This window comes from Panthera pardus, unplaced genomic scaffold (assembly GCF_024362965.1).
Source record: "Panthera pardus isolate Hobbes unplaced genomic scaffold, ASM2436296v1 HiC_scaffold_13, whole genome shotgun sequence".
NCBI classification, from domain to species: domain Eukaryota; kingdom Metazoa; phylum Chordata; class Mammalia; order Carnivora; family Felidae; genus Panthera; species Panthera pardus.
Window position 1 is genome coordinate 39,456,140 of NW_026526688.1, and position 17,834 is coordinate 39,473,973.

Below are 17,834 nucleotides of genomic sequence, written 5' to 3' on the forward strand. Positions count from 1 at the left end.
AGAACGTGTAAAGATGTACAATTTAATCCCAATGAGGGTTGGCAAGTGTGGTTATATACATTCTATGTGGATACAAATTCCATAAGGGAAAGTCCTCTGTCTTTCATATTTCCCTATTTGTATAGATGATCTGTCATTTACTGGCCATAACCTTCCACTCTACTGGATGCTGTACAAACTTCCTTGTCATTAAAATACTAACATGCCAATAAAAACCAACTTTCTGTCTCAAACTAAACAATGGCACTTACCACTGAGGCCATAAGCTGGCTCTTATTTAAACATATCCTTAGAGGAAGAGGCAAAGTGTGTTACCTTACACAAGGACAGAATGAACTCCAATTTCCAGTTACACAAAAGTCTTCAGGCAAACAGTATAATAGAGGGAAATGGTTTGGTGGAGAGTGCAAGACTTGCTAGGGGGCAGAACTCCAGCTACTTCCAGGAAAGACCAGGACATGACTGAGGACATGTGGAACCCTTGGTGTGAGGGAGCAATCTTCGATCTACAGGGAGAAGTGCTTTCCTCAGCAAGATTGCCTAGAGGGAACACCCGGGTTTCATAACCAGAAAGCAGTGAAAGGAAGGAAAGGAGTGAAAGTTAGACATATTGAGGCTGCCACAACAAGCCACACAGTCACCTCTTGTATCGCATTTAAGTAGCAGGCTGGGTTTGGTGGAACATCCATTTCCAGACAACGTCGTGGGACTTTAAGACCAGAACCTAACAGATTAATATCTAGCTTCATGTTTGTTTTAGTAAAAGTCTAGGGGTTGCCATTACCACTCCTTCAAAATCCATAACCAATGAGTTTTGTTTCCATATATTTTAGTGGTTCTCAACTTTGGCCACACATTAAGGTCGCCTGGGTTGCTTTAAAAAGCAATTTGATTCCATTTCAATCAAATAAGAACCCCTTGGCAGAGAGGACAAAGGGACAAATATTAAATCCCCGTAGGTTATTTTAATATGTGCTTGAGACTATTTCTGTGCTCACTGGCAGTGAACCCTTATAAAATTGAAATGAATTTGTGTACTTTTTGCAAAGAATGCAAGAAGAGAGAAGTTAGGAAATCAAAACCTGATTCTGAATTTGGTCCAAGGAAGAGATGAGACTTTGGTTTTGTTAGCATTAGGAGACCTACTCAGAACTGCCTAGGAAGGTCCAGGGAGTGCCACAATACTAGGGAAAGCTTTCTGCCCCTTTATCAGAGCTTTGACCTGTACAAAAGCACTGGTTAATACAGGCTATTCACAAGATGTCCCATATTACTTGGGGTAGAATTAGTCCAATTCCATTCACAAGCCAGGTCAGTGATTCCTCTGGGCCACCGGCTGCTTACCACTGCATCACAGAAATACAAGAAATGAAGAAATGTCTTATCAGCAACCCAGAGCATGGGTTTTGAGGAAACAAGTTCACAAAGAGAATTCAGGGGAAAACACTAAAATTAGAGTATTTCAAAGATGAATGTGAAGACCAATAATCTTCTTGATAATTTCAAAGAAAGATGAAAGAATAAAAGCTCACATAGAGTCATAAAGAAATGAAAAAAGTTCAAAACCAAACCTAACTGCTGGCCAACAATTGAAATCATAGTATACCTTCAATCTCTTTTTTTTTTTTTTTTTGGTTGTTGTTGGGTTTTTTTGGTGAATGATGACTTAGAAGAGATTTATTTTGAGATTTGCTCAATTTTGAGTAAAGTTGAAATGTTTTAGTCTTTTTCATTTACATCTACTTCACATTCACTATGGGATAAATATGACAAATATATAACTTCTTTAAAAATTAAAAATGTGCTTCAGGTTTCTGATGTTGATGATAAAATATGGCAGGAAAAATATTATTGGTACTTATCCTATTTTTTTTTTACGAAGAAAATATTTGAAAGGAACTTTTGTTTCTGTAGAACTTAAACACACATTGACTTTTATTTAGGAAAAATGAAAAGTCCCCAAGGGGTGTCTTATGCTTTGTAGTGTCTGCTTGGTGTCTCTCCAGTTGTATAGCACCATGCACGTGGCTGAACATGACAGCTCTGGGTAGCAGGCCTCTTAAACAACATTCTAAACGGAATGCCATTTAATGTCCACTAAAATGTAGGCTATTTGTTTCATGGTATCCATTACTACAAATGACACATTAAAAAATTAGCATTTCGTAAATAGATATTTAGCTTTTCTCTTAGAATACTGCCCCTAGATGGGCATTGGGGCCCTCCTGAACACCCGTGCTGGTGGTGCATGTGGTACACGTCTCCGACTTGCCAGTGGCCAGCCAGCAGTAGATGCTCCACACCTGTCCCTTGCTAAGGCCTGGTTGTTCAGACCTCCCATTCTGTCAGGAGTGTTGCATCCTGGATCATGGAATGTGGAAATGCTTTCTATTGAGAGCACTGGCCCAAAAGGAGGCTAAAAGTAATTGAAGGCCTCATGAGTAAGTAACAGAGCCACTTGATGTTTTTGAGAGCAATCTGAAACATTTTAATTGTCTGCTTTTGAAATTAAGGGGGAAAATATATTTTCTGTTTCAGATTATGCTAATTGAAAGAGAAAATACTGGGAGACAGGAGAGGGGAAACAAAAAAGGTGGTAGAGGATAAGGGAGACCAAGTGAGGAGGATGGAAAAAGAACTACAGAAATAAGAGGAAAAGGAAGATATTTACAAATACAGGAAAGAGGCACATGACAAGATGGATGGAAGGGAAACAAGGAGAGAAAAAAAGAGATACCAGGCTCCACATAGTGTGAATGACTATAGTATTTGTGTACAGTCCACATTCATTTGGAGTATCAACATCCACTCAAGTAGCATGCACTGAATACCTATTGTGTGCCTGAGTGTTGATGAAGACTGAAACTAGCATAGAATTAGTCCTTGCTATCAAGACATTTATGATCTCAAAGAGACATAAAACATACACACAGCTACTGTACAAGGCACTGCTGCATCAAGGATGGCAGCAGGAGCCCTGGCTGTCTGCTCTCTGCCATACCCGAGGGTCACCACAGGGCCCGGCACTTAGTGAGTGTTCATTAACTGGTTCTTGTAATGTGTTGAATGCTAACTTGTAATGCAAATGCTGTAAACACAGAAGTAGGGATTGCTTCTGACACAGGGGAGGCTCGACAGGAAAGGATTCCTAAGAATTGATGCCTGAAGAAGAGGTAGGATTTTTAGAAGTCAAGTTATAAGGCAACACATTTTCAACGAAGGCCATACTGTGAAGCTGCAGAGCCTGTGTAGGTTTAAGAGCCTGGAAAATGTCAGATTATCTGGAAGCAGGGTTTGTATTAGGAAGATAATAAAGCTGAGGAAGATTACTTCTAGATTGTCCTGGTCCTTGAAAGTTGACAAGAGGTTTAGGCTTATTTTTAGACAAGAAGGAGGAGTAGGCATCAAAGAATTTTTAGCAACCAAAAATGAAGAATTAGAGTTAATGTTTTAAAGAGATAAATTGACGATTGCATTCAGAAATGTCTGACCTGGAGAGCCTGAAGCAGGGTTTCTGATAGCATGATCTGTAACCCCATCTTTAATCCAATCACTTAGAGTGCTTACTCAAAATGCAGATGCCTGTGCCTCACAGACATTATATTCCCTAGCTCTGGGGCGAGGTCCTGGATCTGTATTTAAATAAGTTATCCAGTACATGAAAGTTTCTGTATACAAAACCTAGCTAAAACTGGCTTAGAAACAAGACCAATGAGGAAGTATATTAGTTATCCATTGCCATGTAACAAATTTCCTCAAACTTAGTAGCTTAATACAACACAAATTTACTACCTCAATGTTGTAAGTCAGGAACTAGAGAGTGGCTTAATTAGGTGGTTTCATGAATTTGCACTGAAGCTACAGGCCAATGCTGTAGTCATTGGAAGGCTTCGCTAGGTCTGAAGGATCCACTTCCGCATTCATTGTGTGGCTGTTGCAGGAGTCCGCAGTTCCTCTCAATGTGGGCCTCTCCACAGGTTTGCTTATGATGTAGTTGGCTTCCTTCAGAGTGAATGATCAGACAGAGAGACACACACAAACCAAGACAAGCTACAAGGTCTTTATTTTTTAATTATTTTATTTTTATTTTTTTATTTCAACTTTTATTTTTAAATGTTAAACCTACTATAGGCTGATCAAGAAAGATCAAATATGACTTCCTTAAACATGCAGTATTTGAAACTGGAAAATTTTGGCTTATAACTAATATTTTTTAAGTTGCAAGAGCATTTCATGAAGATGTTGCCCATTTCAAATATCAAATAAGATCTTCTCTCTCATTCATTTTAAGACCAGCAAAGACCATTTTAGTTCCAGCTATATATTTCTTTGGTTTCTTCAAATATTCCATCAGTTCCTTCTCCCCCAGATAACGCCTTTGTTTTTATTAGCATCGGAATAAGAAAATCCTGGTGCTTATCCTATTTTTCATTCAAAAAGACCTTAGAGATTTGGACCTGTTTTGTGTTTCCCACTTTTTTCCACCATCTAGCACCGAGCACATTTTTTTTTTTTTTTTTAAATCTAAATTCAAGTTGGTAAACATACAGTGTAGTCTTGGTTTCAGGAGTAGAACCCAGCACATTTTTGAATAAAGACCTTCTTGCCTGCTTCAGCATCTCTCATTTTGTTCACAGGGTCAGCAACTCTGCCCACTGCTGTCTCCCTGAAGAACACTTAGCAGTCACCCAGGCCGCTGCTGGGCCAGAACATGCACTACAATTTTGAAGCTGGTGGTCCCACAGTAGTGCCTCAAAGACCTGCATTGGAAGCCCAGCCTGACAAGCACTTACAAGGTCTTTTATGACCTAATCTTAGAAGTGACACACTAGAAGGTGGGGATGGATCACTGAGGCTAACTTGGAGTCCAGGTACTGCAGAAGACAAAATCCACAGTCTGTGTGAAGTTGTAACTTGAAATTATAGTATGTGATGTGAAATAATGTAAGTTAATGTATTTGAACACTCATCACACCCAGGAACTATTCTAAGCACTTTACATGTATTATCTCATTTAGCCCTCTCAACAACTTCATGAGGTAGTAGGCATTGTTATCATCCAGAGGGGAAAACTGAAGTACAGAGAGGTTAATAATGAAGTGGGAGCACTGTTACAAAGACTTGTCAGGACATGAAAAGAATTTGCGTGTGGGGGAAGGTAATTGGCTGCTACCAGTGTTCTATGGAAATTTTGCTGGCTGATGAACCACCCTTTATAGTTCTTCAACTGCTCAGTCCATGAAGTGTTAGGATTCATTTTCAACTGGACACAGCAGCTACCCAGGGGCAAATGACAATCCAGCGAAATGCACCCACAGGCCATTCATTTAATAAGCAGTGGGAACCAAACCTAAACCGGAAATTCTCCCCTGTTCAGATCCCTAGAATGGTTCCTAAATAGTTAGGTCTCAAGGACTACCTCTGCCCCAAGGCTCTTTCTAACTTGTAGGCTGGAGAGGTTACAAATAAGAAAGGTTCAGTTTTGAAGGAAGCAATCAGACCTCTGAATTTATCAGGTAGGCTATGGAGAGGACTACTGAATGCTCAGTTTATCACATTTCTCCCCAACATGTGCCATCTGGAGTTCCCCAAAGCAGGCTGTTCTTCTGCCCACATTCTGAATGTTCTCCCACAATGATAAACGCCCTCCAACGTTTGTACTCTGCTTCTGCCCAGCTTTCCTGTACTGGGCTCCTCCCTTCATGCACCACCCCAACCTGTTCTTGCTGCAATTCACAAGTTTCCTTTACCTTCTTTCCTATTCTACAGATTTCTTTTATTTTTTAACTCCGTCTTTCATTTTTTTAACTTCAGTCTCCATCTTTCTAGCCTTTTGCCTCCTCCATCCTGTCCCACAAAGCCACACCTGAATTGACAAAGTCCTGAACTCTGATAAATTACTTAGTATCAACAAAAGAAAAAAAAAAAAAAAAAAAAAAAGTAAGCTCCAGAGACTCTTGAGCAAAACCCGAGAGGTGATTGGACTTGGCCTGCCAGGACTCAGTGTAACTGAGAAGTGTCTGCCCGCCTCCGCAGGCTCCACCTTGAAGGAAACCTTGAGCTCTGGAGTGGAGAAAGGGCCTGGCCGGCTGATATTAATAAGTTCTACCGGTCCTGAGATGGCGCGACAGGCCTTCACAGACCTCAGGTGGAGGGCGGTGGCCTTGCCGCCCCCGACCCCCGGCAGCTCGGGGCAGTGTGCGGTCAGGAGAGAGGGGCCCGGGATGCAGCAGGCCACACGGCCTCGCCGACGTCTGGCCCTGGAGCGTCTCCAGGTGCTAGGGTGGGGCCGTGAGCGCCCAGTCAGTCACTCCGGCATGTGGGTCGCGGGTGGGGCGGCGCGGGCGGGCCGGGGCTGAGGGACACTGTTTGCCAACATCTCGGCCAGAGTGTTTGTCCAGCCAGCCTGTGCCGCTCTCAAGCACGGCTGCCTTGCCCTCCCTTCCCCGACAGCTTCTGGCGGCCCAACTGGACGTGGCGTTGCTCGGGTCAATCTGCTAGAGGAGCGCAGAGCCCTGCACGGGTAAGTGCCTGGGGTGGGGAAGGGAGGCCAGGAGGCGGAGGCCGAGAAGACTGTACGTGTTGTGGGGCCGGCGGACTCGAGGAGGAGCGTAGAAGGCGCAGGGATGAGGCGGGCTGGGGGAGGCCCGGGGCGACGCCTGGGCCGGGGCCTGCACTCGCCCCTCCCCGGGCCCTCCTCCGCCACTGCCGGGCGGGCGGCGGGTGTCCGGTGTCGGGTGTCCGGTGTCTGGAGCTGCGGGCGGGTGAGAGGCCGGGGTTTGTGGCCGTGGTACGGGGAGCCCCGAGGGAGAAGGCTTCGGCGCACTCGGGAGGTCTGGGGGCAGTTATGGGGCTCAGGGCTGGCCTCCGGGTCCCTGAGGGGTGTGTGCACGCGCGTCACTGAGCCGGGGCGGGCCCGAGGTGGACGCGTGGGAGAGTCGGGATAGCTTGGAGCTTCTGGACTGTAGCAGAGCGGCCCCGTCGCCACGCGTGTCTCCCGTCTGTCGCGTCCTCGGCGGCTCCTGCGCGCCTGCGCCCACCCGCCCGCGACGGGCGCCCCCGCCTGTGGCCCCGCAGCGACTGCACCCGCGGACGAGCGCTCGCGCACACGTGGGGTAGGGCCGGGCGGACCTCCCTCGCCCCAGACCTTATGGGAGAGTCCCGGGAACCGGTTTCCCAGCGCGCCGGCACCCAGGGCTGCCCTCCCTGTAGGGTTCGGGCGCCGCGGGCGGGGCCGGCTTCAGGGCCGAGCGTCGCCGCCCGCTGCTGGAAGGCAGACCCCGACCGTGGCCCCAGACAACCCGGAGATGACCTTCTTCAGCCAAGTGGACACTCCTGCCCACTCCTGTTCTCGGGGTTCGCGCGGGCGCCTGGAGGGGTGGGCGTGGAGTCACTGGGAGAAGTCACTGTTTGCAGGTTTTGTCAGGTTGTCTCAGAGCTTCCCAAGGGTCGCAGGGAAGAAGGAAGCATGGCACCCCTCTCTAAGCTTAGTGTTCCTTACCTCCTGAAAGTTTTTTGTTTTTAATTTTTTTTAATATTTATTTTTGAGAGAGAAAGAGAAAGAGTGTGAGCGGGGGAGGCGCAGAGTGAGAGGGAGACCCAGAATCTGAAACAGGCTCCAGGCTCTGAGCTGTCAGCACAGATCTGGATGTGGGGCTCGAACTCACAAACCGTGAGATCATGATCTGAGCCCAACGTAGCCGCTTAACCACCGACTCAGCCACCCAGGCGCCCCTTGTTTTTGTTTTTAAAGTAAGCTCTACCCACCCACCCCTCACCGAAGTGGGGCCTCACCGAGGTGGGGCTGGAACTCAGGACGGGGAGATCAAAGGTCTCCACTAAGCCAGCCAGAATTCCCTATAAAGGACTTTTGATCGCCTGCTTAATAGAGACGACTTGGAGCTCTTAAAAAGTGAATAAATAAGTGGAAAGCATTTGTGGACATAGATTTGACACATGAATGGAATTTTCTAGATAAATCTGTATGTACAGTGATTTCAAATTCTGAAGCAAGGTATATATGTACAAAACAGCAAATTGCTGTCACCTCTGGTAATTCATTTTATCCTCAAAAATTGCCCTTTTGTAGATAAACTTTATAAGGTAAAGTTGAATAAGATAACTGAAAGTCTGAAAACAGCTGGCTGTTTTAGAAGAATTAGAATTCAAACTATATTCTTAGCATTAAAGTTTTACGGTCCATATTACATTATTGTTATGATTTAGGCTTTATCTCGGGTTTCCCCCGACCCAAGGTCTCAGAGTCATTAAAAACACAATTTTTATTTTGTTGAACAGGGCTGTGGAAGATGTGAGTGTCAGGCCAAATCTGTGGTATCTTGGAAAATCCTATCACCCTTTAGAAATTTATTTTTGAAATAAATAGCAGATATGGGGTTGCCATTTCTCTTTTTAAAGAAAAGTGCTACACAAGAGAAAACAGTTAGCTTAGCTTTCCTTTTTATTGGAGCTTGAATAGCTGGAAGTTTGCTGCACCCAGTTTGTTAGATGGGGAAAGTCATTTGAAGTTTGAATCAATGTCAGGGGTTGTCCTGTCAGGGAGTGAAAGTGGGAAAAACCCTGGTTAGTTAGTTTCCTCGTTTCTATTTCCTCTACTCTGTCTCTACTTGTCTCTGTAACGTCACCTAGACTATATGACATAGTCCTCAAATTACAAAGATGTATAATACAGGCCCTCATTTCATGGATGAGAAAACTGAGTAGCTGACATCTGCAAGTCATGCAGCTCTTGAAAAGCCCACACTGGAGTCCTTGCTGGATGTTCTGTAAGCACTCTGTGCAATGTGAATTTTCCATCTGAAAGCACAGGGGAGGAAGGAGTTAATCCACACTGGTGGGAATCAACAGCCTTAGAATGGCATGCATATTATTTCAGCTGCCTGACCTCAAGATAGCTGTTAGCTGGGTCCCAAGTATTCTCTGAGGACACAGGGAGGCCAGTGTCTTTCCGTCAAGATCCAGTAGTTAACTTTAATGCTAAAAATCCACATTTGCCGGAAAAGGCAAAACAAACCAAAACTAAAACAGAAAGAGCTTGAGTATCTAATCACAGAGGTACAGTGGAACTTTTCATACCTGTGAGAGGCTGTACCATTTGTGCTACTCCTAGTGATTGTGAGAGGGGAAACTGAGAACACTAAGCACCTGGTGAATAAAGTAGGCAAACAACACCCACACTTGGGCCACCATGACAGTTCCCTGCTGCCCTTCTTTGGGGGTTGAGGGGGGTGGGGGAGGTGTTTTCAATACCTGGCCTCCCCACAGCTTAGCTACAATTACCTGGATGAGGCTTTTGCCCCTCAGAAGCAATGTGTCATGCACCTTCAAGTCAGCATTTATGTTGCTGCAAGAATTTGCTGGTCTTCATTCTGAAATTTCACATGTGGTACCATATCCTGATGATGTGCTGATTCTGGGCTTACAAAAAAACTCTACTGTGCTAGTGGAGCACAGTAGAGCTGACTTCGAGCCAGACTGCCCAGCTCTTCCACTTTCCATCTTCTTCATCTGTGAAATAGGGATAGGGAGGAACTGAACTCCAAGGGTAATTGTGAAAATTATGTAAGTTAATGTATGTAAGGTGCTTAAGGTGGTGGCTGGCATAGTGTGGGTGAGCTCTTATTATCAGGGGTACTCTGGGATGGGGAGAGAGGAACAATGTGAATTTGGCACTTTCAGGGTTTTGGTTTTTTGGCTTTACCCACATCATTACTGTTGCTAAGATTCACCCCATTCCAAATAGGAAACAGAACTGAAACCTCAGGCTTCACTGGGTTCCTCCTTTTCTACATGTTTTATTGCTGTGAAAGTCAGTCACTGGAATCATGGAATGTGCCAACATAAGGATATTTACTGGAACATCAAGGAGTCATTCACTTTGGTTTTTTACCACTTCATCTCAGAGCACTGGAGTCAAGTGTGCTGAGAAACCAAATTTCTTCCTGTGGTTCCTAGGAAGACAGAGCTCAGCCTCTGGCAACCTTTCTTTTAGTGTGGATTTAGTTGGCTTGGCCCCTCAAGAAGCTGTTGGGACCCAAAAGTCAGAAAAGCATCACAGGACATCAGTTCTGTGGCTCTTCTGGCCTTTGAGGGTCATCTCAAAACAAAATACAAAGGTAGGAAGGGAGCCTGGGAGGGACATGTCTGCCTGATTTAGAGTCAAACATTGCTTTTAATTCTTTTCAAAAATTTTCTCTTCATATTGTGTTCCATTTGAGTTCCAGTAGTTGAATGCTGCAGGAAGTTATAGGATGCAGTTAGCAAGAATAGTTAGAGGCTCAAAAAAGGTTCCTGCTGCACAATGAATAGGGATGAATTTAACTATGTGCTGTGTATGCAGACATTCAGGGGTACCCCGACTGTTGAGCACTCTTGTGTCAAAAGACTGGTGTAAATGAAAGAGCAGCTTTGCAAGGAAGAGGAAGACGAGGGGAAGCGGAAGCCAGGGAGCATTACAGTCTGGCTTTGTGAGTGTCAAAATGAAGGAACTAGGTAAGAGGAGCCATGGTATAAGTAAGTAAGGGATGGTTTAAGAGTGTTTGAACTTAGTTTGGAGAATCAAGGTATTTGAGAGGCATGGCTAGATGGTGAGATTATTGAGGCATTGTGAGCACCAAATTACTAGACAACTTTTTAAACATAGGTGATCCTGAAAAGTCTCAGTAAGTAAGCTTTTTTGTGTATGCTACTATATTGAAGATGAAGTAAAAAAAAAATCATCTAGGGTGCCTGGTTGTGTCAGTCTGTACAGTGTGCAACTAACTTTTGATCTCGGGGTCATGAGTTCGAGCCCCACATTGGATGTGGAGCTTACTTAAAATTTAAAAAAATAATAAAAAATCAACCAAACAGGAACGCATAAATTAGATGAAACGTCAGTGAAATTGCGCCCCCTCCCCCAATAGAAAGCCACTTGTGAGTGCACCAGTCCCTGGCTTCTTGTTAAAGGAGCCCTCTAATAAAGTCTTTTGTAAACAGGGATCCTTTGTAAGGAACCTAGTTATGTCTCTGTTCTCCCAGTTTTTCTGGTCTGTAAATTTAAATTTTATTAAATTAGATATATAGAACAGGTACACCTAAATAAAACCTGGTGACCTTCCAGAATGTACATGAATGTTTTCTCCTGTACATACAGAGTTTTTTATGGTTCTAGGAGGTTGTCTGGAAATTGCCTTGTCCTGTGAAGATGAAAGCACGTAATTTTGTTTATTTAGTGCTACTTTTAAGGGGAAATGGGAAAACTGCATTGTGGTCTAATTTATATTTCTTCTTTTTCCTTCCTTCAGCGTGGCCCTGTTTTGGTTTGGTTTGGGGTGGGTAATTCTGTGAAATCTCAAAAACAGTATTTTCTTTTGAAATAAGTTGTTTGGAGAGAACCTTTTAATTTCTTCCTGTGCCTTTTTTCTTTTATTCTTTTCTCAGCCATACAGTTGGTGGTTAGGCTCTGAGGTAATAATATGTTTGCTTCGTTGGGAGAAGGCCAAATCTCTGTTAATTTTTTTGTTTCCCTGAGATTGGCCTGTAAAAAGTTAGGGTTTGTTTTGTTTTTTTGATAAAGTATCTTTGGAAATTACGGGATAGAGGTTACACAAACTCTCGACAAAGTGTGCCTCAGCTTTTCTTCTCCTTGCGTCTGAAATGAAAGGCGATACTGTATTTCCTCCAAGCTTAATTCATAAGCCTGCCCCTGCCTGGCATCTACAATTTTAATACTGCCTGCTTTTTGCTTGTTGCTCTTTACAGGTTCACAAACAGAATTTTGGACAGGATATTTGGTGCCAGGAACCAAGAGCCAGTCTGCTGAATTATTGTCCCTGTCGTTAGGATTGCTGCGAGTCTCTTTGAAGGTCTGTGAGTGCACCCAGTTGCCAGCCCAGGAGAGGCACACCTGGAAGCCATTTCCAAGAACTTTTGCCACAGGTGTAAAAGACTCCAGACCTGCAAAGATGCTGAAACAGATACTATCAGAGATGTACATAGATCCTGATCTGCTGGCAGAGCTCAGCGAAGAGCAGAAACAGATCCTGTTCTTCAAGATGAGGGAGGAACAGATCCGCCGATGGAAAGAAAGAGAAGCAGCAATGGAAAAAAAGGAGTCCTTGCAAGTGAAATCCAGACCAAAGAAAGGTAAACTTAGCTATGTCTCTTCTGTGAATGTGTTACTATAGTGGCTCTAGGCTTGTTTTAACATTTCACACTAGTTAGAAGCAAGCCAGGTGCAAGTTCCAATTTGGTAGGTGGACCCTAAATGTTATTGAAAATATTATGGAGATAGTGCAGTTTATCAATTTGAAGTGTATACTTACATGCACATACCTCCACACACATAGCAATTACCATGAACTTGTGTAGCTATAAGCAGATCTCTTACTTGAAACCAGACTGACCATAAGCTGAAGGAAAAAGTCACCTGTGCAGTTTTGGTTTGGGGGTATTAAGGAAGACTTCTCTCCCACTTAGTCACTAATGCCTAGTATTCTACTGCCACACAAAGAGTCATTGTATCAGCATTTTTATAGCAATTATGTTTATATTTCTTATACTTTAAGAGATTTTTCTTTGAGTTATCTTTAAAAAACAAAACGTAAATACTGCTGTAGGGAAAAAGTCATACGACACATTTTTTTAAGTAATCTCTATGCGCAACATGGGGCTCAAGCTCATGACCCTGACATCAGGAGTCACATGCTGTGCCAACTGAGCCAGCGAGGTGCCCCCATACTGCATATTTTTTAATGAGAGTTAATTTTTCAGAGGTACTTCTTCCTGACCCAAGGAGTCCCTGGTAGCTTGAGAGAGCCTTTTGAGACCATGGGGCAGGAATTCTTTGCACCTTAAGACTTAAAGCACATACACACACATAGAAAAGCACACATTAACCACTTCTGTTCTTCCTCCTCCCCCGACACAAATTCTGTCATGGATGAATACCTAAGCTGTTTTAAAAACAGTTTTCAAGGTCGCTTACAGAGGCATTCAAGGCCAATTTCTCCTCGTTTTTCATTAAGCCAGGAAAAATAAAATTTGATAAATTTTCAGGGTTTCAAAGATTGAGAAAATGAATCACACTTGGGAGTTGGTATATACAGACTCAAAATGAAGTCAGTTTAGTGACCTTACCTTACACTGCCTTTAATGAAAACCTTTCCAATTAAGCCTTTATTTTTTAAAAAAAATTTTTTAATGTTTTTATTTTTTGAGAGAGAAAGAGACAGACAGACAGGCAGAACATGAGTGGGGGAGCAGCAGAGAGAGAGGGAGACACAGAATCCGAAGCAGGCTCCAGGCTCAGCTGTCCGCACAGGGCCTGACACAGGGCTGGAACTCACGAACCATGAGATCATGATCTAAGCTGAAGCCAGGTGCTTAGCCAACTGAGCCATCCAGGTGCCCCACAATTAAGCCTTTCTAATGATATCAAAATAAGTATGAGTATCTCATTTATTATCATTGGTATCAATAACAGCTGTTTATTAAATATCTATTTTGTCAGACACTATGCAGAGCACTTTTCCTTGCATTATGCCTCATTTTCACTAAACTTTTGCAAAGTTAATATTAATTGTCTGTTTTATGGATGGAGAAACTTAGAATCAGAGAGGTTAAGTAATATATGCAAAGTCATACCACCAGTAGGCACCCAGATTTATTAGATTTCACAGTGCTCTATACTACCCAAAATAGAATTTTTCCTTCAGTAAGTAACATGTCCTAATTGAAACATGACTTTCTTGTCTTTCTTAACTGGCTTATGCATCTCTCTGCATTCTTTAGCCAGAGTTTATCAGAGATAGCTGGACCTCTTTGGGCACCATGTATAATATGAACATAGCATATTGCTGTGGTGGGTGACCTTGGGACTAGTGAGTTCTTGCCCTAATGTCAGTGGCCCAGACTCTTTGTAAAACTTTGGGCTTCTCCTGTTTGCTGAAATGGTCTCCTTGTGATGACTGAAGACAATAATTTCAGTTTCTTTGCTTAAATTCTTCTTTTGCAGAGTTTGAATCTACCTCTTAGAAAATTTATATTATCTTATTAAATGGTCATTTAAAAAGTATATTAATATACACAATGAATATTCTATCAGTATTTCATGTCAAAAGTTTATTACTCCCTTAAATTTAACACTTGGAAAAATACATTTTGCACTAAATTAGTTTTCTCTTCTAACTGCAGAAAAAGAAAAGCTTTCCCGACTTCCCCCTAAAAGGCAGCACTTCTCTGTCTTTCATCTTGTTCTGTCTTTGAAGATAAAGCCACAGATAGTACAAAGCAGTGTCATTGCTGGTCCTCTGCTGACCTGCCAAGCCCCTGGCCATTGTTAGCTGAAACCTCACTGTGCACTTCAACTCCTATCAGGCCTGTGCTCCCGGCCTCCCCATTCCTGCCCCCGCATAGTTTGTACTGCACTGACTTTACTGCTGTTGTTTCTTAGCAGTTCTTAGCCAGGCTGCAGCTTTGGAAAGTGTCCTTTTCTTGGCCCTTTAAGTATATCTTATGCCCCTCCCCACCTCTTTCCTTTGCACCATTATAGTTCATCACTTGGCAGCTCTTTTGCTGTCATCTTGTCATTGTTTTCTCTTTATAGTCTACCGTGGTGAGTTTTCAAAGAGTATCACTGAAAGTTTACATATTATGTATACCAGGAACCTTTTAGAAATCTTATGGCTTGGGGTGCCTGGGTGGCTCAGTTGGTTAAGCTTCCAGCTCTTGATTTCAGCTCACGTCATGATCTCATTGTTTCGTGGGTTCAAGCCCTGCATTGTTCAAGCCCTGCACTGTTAGTGCAGAGCCTACTTGGGATTCTCTCTCTCCCCCTCTCTCTGTTCCTCCCCCACTCATGCTGTCTCTCTCAAAATAAATAAACTTAAAAAAAAAGAAGTCTTATGGCTAATGTAGAGAGGGATGAAAAACAGAAATATGGATTTAACGTAGTAATAGATCAGAAAATCATTTCAAACTGTAATGGGAAAATGTGATTCTTAGGAAAAGAATTATGTATCTCCTCTGCCTGTTGGGGGCAAATAACTAGAGGTCTAAGGCTGTTTTGTCCAGTATGATAGCCACAGGCACATGTGGCTGTTGAGCACATGAAATGAGATTAGTCTGGACTGAGATGTGTAAGAAATGTAAATTACCAGATTTCACAGACTTGATAGGAAGAAAGTAATGTAAAATACCACATTAAAAATTTTATATTCACTATATATTGACATGATAATATCTTGGATAACATGGGTAAAATAAAATACATTAAGATTAATTTCGTCTGTTTCTTTTGATCTTGTAATGGGGCTACTAGTAAATGTATGGCTACAGATGTAGCTCACATTTGGACAGCACTGCCCTAGACCATAAAAGTAGCACCAGTGAGCTGATGGAGTATCAGACCCTGAGCTGGGTGCTTAAATATATTATCTTATTAAATGATCACAGCCAAGCCTGAAGCTGAATTACTGTTCACATTTTACAGGTGAGGAAAGTGAGACTGGGTTATTAACTAGCTTGCCCAGGACAACAGCGAGTTAAATGATAGACCTGGGCTTGACCTGAGTCTGACTCTCCCAAAGTGGGTGCTCCTAACAAATATGCCACATGTTGAGCTTACCTGGAGCTTAAGAAGTTACTTTTGTCTGTAGGTGCCTTGCACACTTCGAAAACGTATGCTTGCATCAGGGCCCTGCCTTTGTTGTGTGTGATTTCTTTCTGGTAACATAGACACAAGAGGCCTTCACTCAGTAGAGGGTTGCCCAGCAGTTATCTCATTGGGTCTCCAAGCAGACAGAAGCCTAAGAGGTAGGCTGGGCTGGTGGTTGCTGTGTGTGGTACAGGAGGGACTATGTGTGCCCTTGAAACAGACATGGATTCATGAGACTTTATTTGCTGCATTCTCATTGCTACCAGGGGAACAAATTCCCACATGCAAAGCCTTCCCTTTTCCAGGAATGACTGTAAACCACCTGTTTGTGCCACCTTCAGGGGCACTTCATCCCCTTCCTTCACTCTGGAACTCATTTGGTGACCTCCACTGATGGATTCAGTTCTGATCTCAGTTGATTCCTCAGCCTTACCTCACTCTTGAGTTGCCACTCTGAGTCTCTCACTTGATGTCATGGGTTTCTTGCCCTCTCCATAATGGCCTCTTTTTTGCCTCTGCCTGACCCCTGAATAGCTGTACTCCCCTGAGGGTACCCCACTCTGCACTGGTGGTTTTGTAACCTTGAGGTGGGATTGGGAGGATCACAGACAGACAACATTTTGTGCGTAGTTTCACAATGCTCACTCCCTAAATCTCATTCACAGTCTCAGGGTTCACAGATTCTAGGTTAAGGTCTCTGTATTATCTCCCTGGGGCACTGCCTCTACCTTTCATGGTTAAACATCACCTATATGCCAGGGACACTCAGACCTATACTGCCAAGCCAGGCCTCTCACCTGCTTCTGTCCCCCCTACTTTCCTGGGCATAGTTCAAGCACCATGCAGTTTCTCCAGCTTCTTTTCTGTCCTTTTGTCTCTAAAATAAACATAAAAATTTATTAAAGTTTTAAAGATGAACTTTAGTGTTAGTAATTATAGGATTATTAACCCAGTTTGACAAGTCTAGCATACAATGGGGAAAGCAATGGTCGTGAGCGATTTCAGGAAGTCCCTATAGGACTCTGCATGCACATGGGGCTAGATCTTGCTTTCTCCTGCCTTGTCCTGCTCTTCAGGGCCAGGAGGGAATGTGAAGGTAACCCCACACCCCAGCTTGACCATCAGAGCCCTGTCTACATTCATTGTCCTAGCATCCCTTTTGGTGGTTTTCTCTTTTGCTCTCAGAAGTGTTTCAGGTTGGGGGTGCTTGGGTGGCTCAGTTGGTTGAGTGTCTGACTCTTGATTTTGACTCAGGTCATGGTCCTAGGGTCATGGGATCGAGCCCCACATCAAACCCTGTATCAAGCTCTGCACTGAACATGGAGCCTGATTAAGATTCTCTTTCTCTCTTTTTCTTTTTTTCTCTCTCTCTCCCTCCCTCTTCCTGCCCTCTCCCTCTCCCCCCATTCTGTCCCCCAACCCTCTCCCCACTCATGTGATCTCTCTCCCTCTCTCTCTCTAAAAAAAAGAAAAAAAAAGAAAAAAAAGAAAAAGAAATGTTTCAGGTTTGGAGGGTGCATTATGAGGCCACCTTAATCACAGGTTTTGCAACCTCACCGGCTGGTTTTGAATTCTGGTTCCAATTTCACTAGGTCTGTTACCTTGGGCAAGTTAAATACCCTCCATGATCCTAATTTCCTCATTGTAAAATGGGGTCATTAATAGCCTTGGGTGATACTCTAAATATTTAATGGCAGTCATGGCATGGGCATCAATTAGAAGGGACATGGCCATAGTACTCAAGTGCCCATTGGCCTGGCACTAGTCTTTTGGTTCTGGATGTGGGGGTGGGCTGTCCTAGAGGAGAGGCCAGAGTGGTGGGAGATACTGAGAGGTTGGGAGTTTAGGGAAGTATATCAATAGTTTAATAACCTCAGCCCTGATGATACTCCCATTGTGTTCAATATGTAAATTTGTTAGGAGGCCCCTGATGTTGATGCTCTGGCTTCTATTCACTCAGTTCGGTCTTCTTTTTGTAGGGACAGGGTATATAATTCTTCTCTCTCCATCTCTCGCCCTCTCCTGTTACTATGGGTGACCTTCTGAGTTAGATCTAGTTGGGCTAGAAACCAGTTGCTGACCCTCTGAAGCATAGTCTTAGTTCAGGGAGAGCCCTGAGCATTGCATTGACCTGAACCTGAGATGATCCACACTGACACCTCCAGTGTCTCCCTCC

At 43.6% G+C, this 17,834-nt stretch overlaps 1 protein-coding gene and 1 pseudogene across 5 annotated transcripts in view; one reads left to right on the top strand and one right to left on the bottom strand.

Annotated features, from left to right (window-relative positions):
• Positions 1-4,231: 4,231 nt before the first annotated feature.
• On the bottom strand, positions 4,232-4,729 carry LOC128776442 (cytochrome c 2-like; annotated as a pseudogene).
• Positions 4,730-6,410: 1,681 nt separating this feature from the next.
• Positions 6,411-17,834, top strand: part of SH2D4A (SH2 domain containing 4A) — a 59,716-nt gene continuing 48,292 nt past the window's right edge. Inside the window, exons 1-2 of one of the 5 annotated variants that reach the window (XM_019440596.2) lie at positions 6,411-6,523; positions 11,764-12,147. In XM_019440596.2, coding sequence (XP_019296141.2) covers positions 11,967-12,147 — 181 coding nt within the window. In that variant the 5' untranslated portion in view covers positions 6,411-6,523; positions 11,764-11,966. Of the gene's footprint in view, positions 6,524-6,715; positions 6,765-6,919; positions 7,116-7,136; positions 7,326-11,763; positions 12,148-17,834 lie in introns of those variants that run through there. The other 4 variants (XM_019440598.2, XM_019440597.2, XM_019440595.2 and 1 more) reach the window with 4 other exon arrangements.